This window comes from Oenanthe melanoleuca, chromosome 1, assembly GCF_029582105.1.
Source record: "Oenanthe melanoleuca isolate GR-GAL-2019-014 chromosome 1, OMel1.0, whole genome shotgun sequence".
In the NCBI taxonomy this organism is placed as follows: domain Eukaryota; kingdom Metazoa; phylum Chordata; class Aves; order Passeriformes; family Muscicapidae; genus Oenanthe; species Oenanthe melanoleuca.
Genome location: NC_079333.1, coordinates 52,757,344 through 52,767,589, shown reverse-complemented (window position 1 = coordinate 52,767,589; position 10,246 = coordinate 52,757,344). Strand labels below are relative to the sequence as shown.

Here is a 10,246-nt window from a genome sequence, read left to right as displayed (position 1 = left end):
TTATGAATTGACTTCTCAGTTCTTACATCAGCTTGAAAGGTTTAAAGCTCTTCCTTACTTTGTACATACATTCTTTTAAATGGAGATGGCCTTCTTGCTGAGAAACAGAGTGATGAGGTATAAGGATGCTACTGCCCCTGGCAATCCTCCTGCTTAGTGTTTGAAGTATTAATTATGTGCAACTTCCCATAGGACAGACACCCATTCTCTGAAGTGAAGAAAGAAGCAATATTACACAGCAGTCTTGAAATGGGAAATATCACCAAAAAGTCCTTTGCTACAGTACCTTTGTAAAAAGCTTATAATCCTATTCAAAAGTGGAGATTTGCTTCCTGAAAGCATCCTTATGTACACTGAAAATTATTCCGTTCAGCTGTCAACAAAGAAGCTGTAGGAAGGGCTGACAGATGTCCTGTCCATCTGTCACAAAGAATAATGAAGAAAAAAAAATTATTTAGTACAATTTTAAATTTTAGAAAATATCTAGGTTCTGATGAGAGAACAGGACCGCTCTAAAATGCTCTGTCATGCAATAAATTCTTTCTTGGCATATTTTGTTAATGGCTATATTCATTCTGTCCCTTGTAAATACACAAGCAGACACTGAAATGAGGACACAAACAGTATCTCCATATGTCAGCATTTCTGTATCCTTTCTAAATTGACCAACTAAAAGACTACAGTGCATTACTGCAACCAGCTGTCAGCAATCCCCAACGTAAATAACTTTCTTTGTATGTATCACACATTCACATTTCCCACCCCTCCAGAAAATGTGGTTCTCAGTTGACTTTTGCTGCTAAGATTCAGTCTGTTCAACTAAGTCTTTACTCTGATTTTTGGTACTTTTGCTAAATAGGGAAATGTATTATGTACATATCTAAGCCACTGAATAACAGAACACTCAATTACCGTATCATGGTTCACTAAATTGATTGTAACTGACAGAATTCACCTAAAATGGCATTAGAGTTAGCTAGCATTGAGAAACATACTCCTGAACTGTATACAGGTTGGAGCACTGATGCAAGGAAACTGATTAGGATGCATCTAATACCCAGAGTTTGATTTTATGCTAAGCAGGCAGAGCTGTTGCCTTAGCTATTTCTTAGATGTAATACCTTAGATGTAATACATTGGTCACATTTAAATATTTTAATAGAGTAACTAACAACCCAGCAAAAGACGTGGTCATTGCTTCAGTTCCCTCTAATGTCAAGAAACAGTCACTCACCTCCACAATATTTCATTTGGTGAATTACACGATACAGCCAAAGAAGAGTTTTGGGTAGACTGTAACACTACACTACCCATGAGTATTAATTATATGTTTTTGTATTTTGTTTCAAGAATGTCCTTTTAAGTTAGAAGATAAAAGAGACTGGTGAACTGTGTCTGTGTGATGTGTTAAGAGAGAGGCATTTAGAAAAAAAATACCAATTCCATTATACAAAGCATTAAGAAACCACTTTGCAATATTGTGTATGATTCTGATCACATGTTTTAAGACAAAAACTAATGTGAGCTAGAAGAGGGGTAGGTAAGGTTAATTAGGATGACTGAGACAAGACACATGTATTGGGATTAATGTGAATTAAAAGTGAAAGACGTTGGAGATAAACATCCAAGAGGAAAACAATATTGAGTAAAGGTCATGTATATATATGAATAACTTTAGACTGTGAAAGAGGTGACAGTTTAATAACTCTGAAAATACTTCTAGAAGGAACAGCTGAGGTAAAACCAAATTTCTCATTTCTCTGAAAACAAAACCCTCATATTATGTGACTGAATGTGACTGAAGTCCTCCTTTCTACATCCTTATAGGATTTGTCACAGGTGACAGGATTATTGACAGCAATGTTTGAAAGATTACTTGAGCAAAGGAGGAATTACCTGATTCATCAGATACTTCCTGTGAGGAATCTACAAAATGGAAAAGGGAAGAGAATTGTGATCTGTGCTGCAGTGCAGAAGCCTGTAGCTGCCAAGAGCAACAGCTCACATGAGTTTTGAAATTTTATCAGAGAGTCACCTAAGAGAAAAGCAGCTGTCATAAAATGACTCCTTAAGCAAAACAGAACAAGGAAAGGAAAGCCAAGGGAAGTGCTTTTGGAAAGACAAAATAACATTGCAGCTGATGCAGGAAATGCAACTGCCAAAGTAAATTAATTAGTAGGTTCAAAGAAGTGAAAAAATACAGATGACAAGAACAAAACATCCTTGAGCACTCTGATCTGAAAGGAGTTAAATCTGCAGCATGTCCCAAAGTTGCCACCTCCAGGGTCCCAGGACACTTAACCAAGTATATGGGGCAGCCTTGTGGGTGGGCACTTGCTGCCCCAGGGTCTGCCCAGCTTTGTGTATACCTGGGAGGGCTCACCTGAAAAGCAAGGACAGGCTTTCCACTTCTGACTCCTCCTCAGCCGCTTCTAATGCTGACTGGGCATTTTGCACAGGGGAAAATGGAATACAAACTTCTGAAACTCAATCAGAATTCAACCACATACTGGGATAAAATGTGCTGAGTATTGAAGTTACATGGCAACTCATCTAAGATTCAAGTTTGGAAAATTCAAGTTAGATCAAAGCTGAGTTTATTTATAACAAATCAATCATTATATATTACAATAATTACAAACTCTTTTATTACACCTTATTGCCATATTTTTGTTCTTGATACACAGATAATCAAGAACATGGATCTAGGCAGTAACAAAAAAAGATACTAAAATTACAAACTTCATGTTTCATTTTTGTGGCATAGAAAAGGCTATCATCAAAAGAGTAAAGTTACTAACAAACATACAAGGGGATTCCCCTTACACCTTTTTTCCCAGGAACTTATGTTATCTAATGTATAGTAAATACATATATATAAATATATATTTACACATCTCTTGCAAACATACATTTACACAATCACTGAAAATCTGACATCTCTCCCCACAGCAGACAGCTCCCAGACATTTCTCCCAGCTCCCAGAACATCTAATAGGAAAAAACAATTCTATAGTCCATGGTTTAAAATTAGTCACCCTATTTCTGAGCCAGCTGTTATCTTCTCCCTATACAGGGCTGCTGGTGTAACAAAACAATATTGCAGTTTGTGACAAACAGCATCTAACCTACCCTCTCCACAGGAAAGGTCTACTAGGAATACTGTCTCCCTCGTACCTAGTCTGAGTCACTGCTGCTGCTTGAGGAGTCTGTTGACATAACTTCTACATCATCTTCATTCTCTTTATTGTGTCCTGGAGGCTCTAGCATGAAGTCATTACTATGATTAGGAGGTAGCATGTTCATTGACATATCACTTGACTGCCAAGGATACTGAGGAGCAAGCACATCTGGAAAAAAAAGAGGCATATTCAAGAAAACTTTCAGTTTTGTATACTGACAAATTCCAGCTCAACCAAAACTTCAATTTAAAATCAAAACAAATCTTGAAATCTTTTCTGAATTTTGGACAGATTAAACCCTCCAGTAACAGCTGGAAAACATCTCATGATGGAACAATTCTCTAAGTGTGAAAGTCTGCTCTGCCAGAGAGGCCCATTTATGTAGGTGGCTCTTGGTAACCCATAGTCAATACAGAGCTTTTCACCTTCAAAGCACAGTTTGAACTGATCTAGCATTCACAACTACTGGGAGTATAGAAAATTAGCACAGTCTGTCAATATGCAAAAAAAGATTAAAATATTAGATTTAAAAAAAAAAACATTCAGGCAGACCGTAAAAATTCAGAGGAAAAGCCTTTATCTGAACAAGCTCAGAATGGAAGCCAGTGTTTTACATTGTTTACACAGCTTCAATGCTAGAACCAGTCTGCTGTTAAACCAGGCTGAATGTGTGTGCTGAGCAACCTCAAAGTTTGGAGGCTACCAAGCAGTCCAGAAAGCCTGCACATTCACTAAGGACATCTCTGCAGGAGTCTCCAAAAGGACTAGATCCCATAATAAACATTCTCAGAACATGCCTCCACACACTAATACATTAAACATCCCTACTTAAAATGCAGTTTCAACTTTCTTGTAAATTAATGTCTCCCTCTTACCTTGACAGTCTAGTTATCTGAGGATTTAACCTGACAGAGGAGTCCAAGACTCAATTAAGAACTTTACTGGAGGAGTTTAAATATCACATTTTCCAGCTTCTCAAGGAAAATTCCTAAAATTCCTGAAAATTCCTTTCAGTTCTTAGAGAGACAGCACTCAAAAGTAAATGGATCAAGTCTGCATCCTCTAAGGCAAAGGATCAGCCAGAATGGGCTCCACCAAAACATACACAAATACATGCTTAAACTCCATTAGGAAGTCACAATCTTAACATTTCTGACCTCATTTCAAAAGGACAGAAAACCCATGTGGGCCAATCTTCAGCATTATTTATTTAAAATATATGAAGGTAACTGAGTTTTGTTTATATTGACTTAGCTATAGTGTCTGCAGTTTAGCATGAAATTTTAAAAAACTGCAATTTCTAATTACGTCTCTTTACTAGGTCTTCACTGCTAGGGAAGAACATTAACCACAATTTTCATTGCTTTACCTCTCACTTGGCTTTGCTAAGGGAAATGTATAACTGTTGTGAATCTATAAACAATAAAGAAAAACAAAACAAAACTGAGTTTTACTTACCTGGAAGTCTGCCTGCTGCAAGTGCATCCCCTGGTAAGTGTCCATTGACTCCATTGGTGGATGGGTTGTTCATCTGACCCAAGAGACCGCTTCTCATTTCCAGATCTGTAGGATATGGCCTACGTGGGTCCCCTTTAAGAAGAAAAAAAAAAAAAAAAAAAAAAAAAAAAAAAAAAAAAGAAAAAGAATGCTTTGAAATATTTAAAATTTGTCTTGCAGCATTAGCTTTAGCTTCAGAACCTAGTTTAATGACCAAAAAACGCCAGCAGTGGTAGCTTGAATGAGTAACAAGCATCACACCTGTTTATTAAAATCCAAGTCTGTCTTTCACTTGAACTTCTTTTGTTCATTCAGACTTGGCAGAAAAAGCATGTTAAAAATCCCCCCAACAACCCAAAGCAACTAAAACAAAACACCCATCATGTTTAATAGATATCTTTGCTCTACCTGCTACTTCACAGCTAAACAGCAAGGATAGGAAATGGACCAAACACATTTTCATTTTGGACAAAAAGAGTAGTACCCAAAATTAAAACGTCATAGTAAAAGTTCTGCTTCTGACTCCACTAATGTTTACTAACATTCTCTGAAAGGATATTTTAAGGGGCAAGAGGGAACACAACCAATCACATAGAAAAGCATTTAGCATACTTGGCTTTGACTTGTAATCACGGTAAACATTCAGGGGAAAAGGCAAACAAAGAGAACAGAGGACACCAGTCTGTTAATGAAAGCAGACAGTTTCATAACCTTTTGGAGATGTATGTGAAGTCCACGGGACTTTGAATATCCATCTTTGTTGAAAAATTAGATATAACAGCTGAAAACAATGTTATTCTAATAAACCCCGGTGGTTATTGCTGTATAAAAACATTTTAAGACCAGGTATTAACCATGACTTGTTAATAAAAAAAAATCTACTGTCGTAAACATAATAGTTACCTGGTACCCATGTCAGAGGGGCACAAACAGCATTGCTAGCACTGATCCTGTGGGCGTATTTAATTATTTCTTCAGAGGAAATGGCACCTGAAAGAATAGAAAAAAATGTTGCTGCATTCTCAAGAGACTGCATAATTTAAATGTTACAGAATACTGGCCACCAATATCTAAAAGACTGGGAATGTGATTTTGCCAAACATTAAGAGCCTGGTTCAAATGCAATGACTGTTTATAAGATTCTCAGACTATGCAAAGATGAGCTTTGCAGTGAACTGATTTTACACAAGTGCAAATGCAATATCAATAGTTCTTAAACAAGTGTACTTGACAAGCACAAAAAAATTGCTAAAACTTCAACTCCAGCTTTATTATACAGTTTTCTGTAGCAAAGAAGTTTTTTTGTTCATTTAGTAATTACAGACTGTACCCAGAGGAGTCCTTCCAAATATGTGCCTGTACAAGATTAATAGAAACTTTATTAAATTCCTTGATTTTCTACATGAAAGAGGCATAACAAAATGACAAAAGAAACTGTAAAAAAAAAAAAACCCAAAACAACCTAAAGATGCCTTTCCCCTCCAGGAAAAATAAAAAAAAAAAAAAAAAAAGTTTTAACTTGGTAAGTGCCACAGAATGGCAGGAATTGCTATAATTACAATCTAGTATCACCAGCTAGTCAGTCCTTCAAATACAGTGCATATACACACAAACATTCTCTTCCTTTCCTCAGCAAACTTCCTGGGACAATTTGGTAAGGCACTTAGGTAATCAGATATACTATTATCAGTCCAAGAAGACTACTGAGACACTTTCATATTAAAATACATTTGCCACAAAAACATAATTCAATCCTGCCTTTATTCTGAAGTTTACTGTTTCATAATGAAATGGAAATTTGTTTACACACAAAGCATCTGAAATCTGCGATAGCAGAATTTAAAAAATTAAAAAGACCCAATTTGAGCTCACTAACAACTTTATTTAGAATAGCATTTACATAGTATGTACAATCATGGATACTCACCTTTTCGTGCTTTTTCAATTGATTTCAGTTTTTCCTTTGCTTGATAAACAGCCGTTGCCTAGTTGTAAAAAACAAAAACCACAAAGTAAATCAAACCTTCAATGCATCTTTAATTTATAAACGTCTACATAAAGTCAGCTCTGTGAATAAGCCCTTTCATTTAATTGCATTTTAAAAGAGAAACTTCCATGAACATTTTCAAAATACATAGAAATAAAGTAGATTTAGAAGAAAATTAGCATTAAAAAAAACCTTAATACCATGATAACTAAACAGTGTTTGACTACTGAGAAAAAACCCAAACCACTAAGCTCTTATGAAGTTTTAAATATTTAAATCTTCTCAAACTAACACAACAAACACCACTTTGCCCAGAACCACCTTTTCAACCAGAAGATACTCAAAAGCAAACATATCATTATGAACTTACCAGTATGTGCTCTGCTTCTTTCAGCTGTTTCTGCAGCTGCTGAATATCATTATCCCGCTTTTCTACTACCTTTTCTAAAAGCTGCATTTCATGATGGATTTTCCCCTGATCAACTGCCAACTTCATTAGCTCTTGAAACTCGCCATCTCTCTGAATCAGCAGTTCCAGGATCTATTGAACAACAGTTTTGTAAAACTTTTAATTTGGCTAGAGTAGCAACACACCCTCAGTCATGCTACAAAGAAGAGCAAATGGCATCCATAGGAGTATTTTTGTTTGAATGAAAAATTAAATAAAATTTCTTCCTGTTTGCAGAAACAGCCTATGAAGCACATAAAAAATGTGCAAATAAAGGTGCAAAAATGTACACATAAAAAAATCAGCAACAGGAGAACCAATAATGCCTTTGCAGAAGGGCCAAAGCCCCATCATGACCATTAGCTTGAATATAGACAAGAACAAAGGGAGAAAGTAAAAACAAACAAAAGAATGAAAAAAAAAAACCTAGAAGTGAAGCATTATGCTTACCCAAAGAAACACAATTCAGAAAGTCAGCTTACCTGGCTCTCCTCTCCTGGTTGTGGAAGCTTTTGGTTTCTTGAAATTGCCAGAATTTCAATTAGTTCCCTGAAAGGAGAACTCCGTTAGCATAATTTTCTAAGGCATTACCACATGAAGTCATCCCAAAATTACCAGGGTACTGGTATCATTATGAAGGTATCTGTGGATCTGAGTATTTTATTTTTTATAGTACAGTGTGGGCAGGGATTTTTCAACTAAGAAAGTACATTTTTTAATTTGTTATTTGAACTCATGAAGCCCTCATGTATTTAAACTCAAGAAAGGTGCTAAGTTTCTGTTAAACCATAAAAGACATAAGCAGAAGCTGAGGGAAGAAACAGCATAATGAAGTGCACTCATCCCCTTCTTCTACCACCTTTGTTTGTTGGAAGAGGATCTCCACTGTTTTAGTTCTCCACTTTTCTCCATTTTTTCCCCAATACACTTGTAGTTTAGAGCAATTAAGTCTACACTTTCAAATACCAACAGAGTCTGTTATGGAACCACTTTTACAACAAGTATTTCCGCAATGGTGTATTAGCTGTGCAACAAGCACACAAAAATAGAAAAAAAAAAATGGTAATATTCTGGTGCTAGCCTAGAAGTGCTTCTCAAACAGATCTCTTGATCACTGTTCCCAATATCCAGATACTCTGCCACTGTTCTGAAAAGCCAGCAAGAACCTCTGGGTACCACAATGCAAAAAGGCATTTTCTGCAAATTCAGCGAAATTATTTGGCTTCTAAGGCACTGAATGGCAGTTCAACCCCAGGCATGAGTAACTGCCTATCTGGAGACTCTGTCCTTAGAGGAACTGATTCTTTACTTGGTGTAAAGCAGCTCAGTGGGGTGTGTGAGTAATACAGCAGTGGGGCCAGAAATGTCTAAAAAAAAACCCCAGTAAAGCTCTAATCTTGGTCTATGTCTCTTGGTACTCCTGAACACTACTATGATTTTAAACAATTAGAGAATAAAGAAACTTGTCACTGTCAGCTGACCAACACGGAGCAGTAGCAAATAAAATCCATTTTAAGTAGGTCAGCTACCACCACCAAGGGTGATGTCATGAAGCGCTGTAATTCTACCCTGTGCCAGCCAGATAATGCACAGATGTAGATTCAAAACTATAGAAAAGCTACAGATTAGACATCTGGCTTAATTTTTACCCCTAGCACCAAACCAATATGGTGACTGAGAAAGGTCTAGTCCCAGAGTGCTGCAACACTGCTGATCAACAGGAAGATTCCTAAATCAAAATTCTGCTCTGGGTTCATTGTGGTAGAACACTAGTTCCAGCATAAAAAAAAAAAAAAAACAAAAAAAAAAAAAAAAAAAAACACAAAAAAAAAAAAAACAAATAGAAACTTAGACAAAGGACAAGTTTGTTTTCATTTTTCTATAAACACATGTTTTCCAGCAACCCTTATGTCATAATAAAATCTGTGACTGAGGATAAAACTAAACCAGACACAAGAAGACCAACTCACCAATAGCTTATCCTACTCTTGGTAATCATTGAGAAAGCGAGCCACAGGGATAGCACAGGTTATTCCCTCTGAAAATATTTTCCTAAGATCCTGGTCTCCCTGAAGTGTGGAAAATAATTAGGTACCCTCTAAACTTACTGCCAGCTGTGCCTCCACCACATGGTTGACTTGGATGGGGATTACCAGCCTGGACTCAAGACCGACCATGGACTGAGTATCTGAGCATGTCTGTCACGCTGAAGACGAGCTCTGCAGCCTGCTTGGGGTGAATGTAGCACTAATACAGGCAACGACCAGAACAGCTTATGTCACGCAACACTATCTATTTCTGACTTAAGCATAATTTTTAGTGACTAATAAAATGCCTAAAATCGGCGTGTGAGTGTGCACTTCACAGGAAACACAGGTGTGCACCAAGCGAGGAAGGCAAGCGGGAGAAAAGGAAGCGCTCCTTCTCTGCGCAAAGGGGAGGCGAAGCACGGCCGACGCTTTCCCAGCGGGATGAGCGCCGGGAAGCACTGCGCAGGGCCGGGCCGACCCCCGGCGCAGCACCGGCCCCTCTCCCGCAGGAAGACAGCAGGGAAACGCGCACCCGAGCCCGGCCGGGCCAGCGGGCCCATCGCCTCCCATCCCATCCCAAGCTCAGGGGCTCCCGCTCCGCCGCCGCCCCCGCCGGAGGCGCCGCGCACGCACCGCGCCGGGAGCCCTCACCCCGCCCCCGGTGCCCCGCCGCCACCCGGGGCCGACGGGGGGCCGAGCGCGGTACCTGGCCAAGAGCTCGAGATCCTCCAGCGCCGCCAGCAGCCGGTCCCGGGTGCTGCTCCGCTCCCCGCCTCCCCCGCCCGCCGTTGCCGTTGCCCCGGCCCCGGCTCCGGCTCCCGCCGCCGCCATCGCGATCCGGGCGAGGCCCGAGCGGGAACCGCCCCCCGGGAGGCGCGGCGGGCGCGCGGCAGCGGCAGCGCCCCCGGCGGCCGAGGGGCGAGCGGCAGCGGCGCGCGCATGCGCGGGGCGGAGGGGCGGATCCTTCCCGCCGGCTCCGGGGCCTGGCGGGGCTCCGGGGACAGGGGTGTGAGGGGAAAGGCGGTAGCTTCTGCCTCATCGGGACTAAATGCGCATCTTCAGCGCCCTGTCTTGAGGCCGGGTCGCCGTGCTTGTTGCTCTT

The 10,246-nt window shown here is 39.7% G+C and overlaps 1 protein-coding gene across 1 annotated transcript; it reads right to left on the bottom strand.

The window, feature by feature from the left end:
* Positions 1-2,554: 2,554 nt before the first annotated feature.
* MED4 (mediator complex subunit 4) lies at positions 2,555-9,998 on the bottom strand. The gene is made up of 7 exons (XM_056502105.1): positions 9,851-9,998; positions 7,597-7,663; positions 7,037-7,207; positions 6,607-6,664; positions 5,583-5,669; positions 4,641-4,772; positions 2,555-3,350 (listed from the first exon to the last, which is right to left on the bottom strand). The coding sequence occupies exons 1-7, from the start codon at positions 9,973-9,975 to the stop codon at positions 3,178-3,180; spliced, it is 813 nt and encodes a 270-aa protein (XP_056358080.1). The 5' UTR covers positions 9,976-9,998; the 3' UTR covers positions 2,555-3,177.
* Positions 9,999-10,246: the final 248 nt, after the last annotated feature.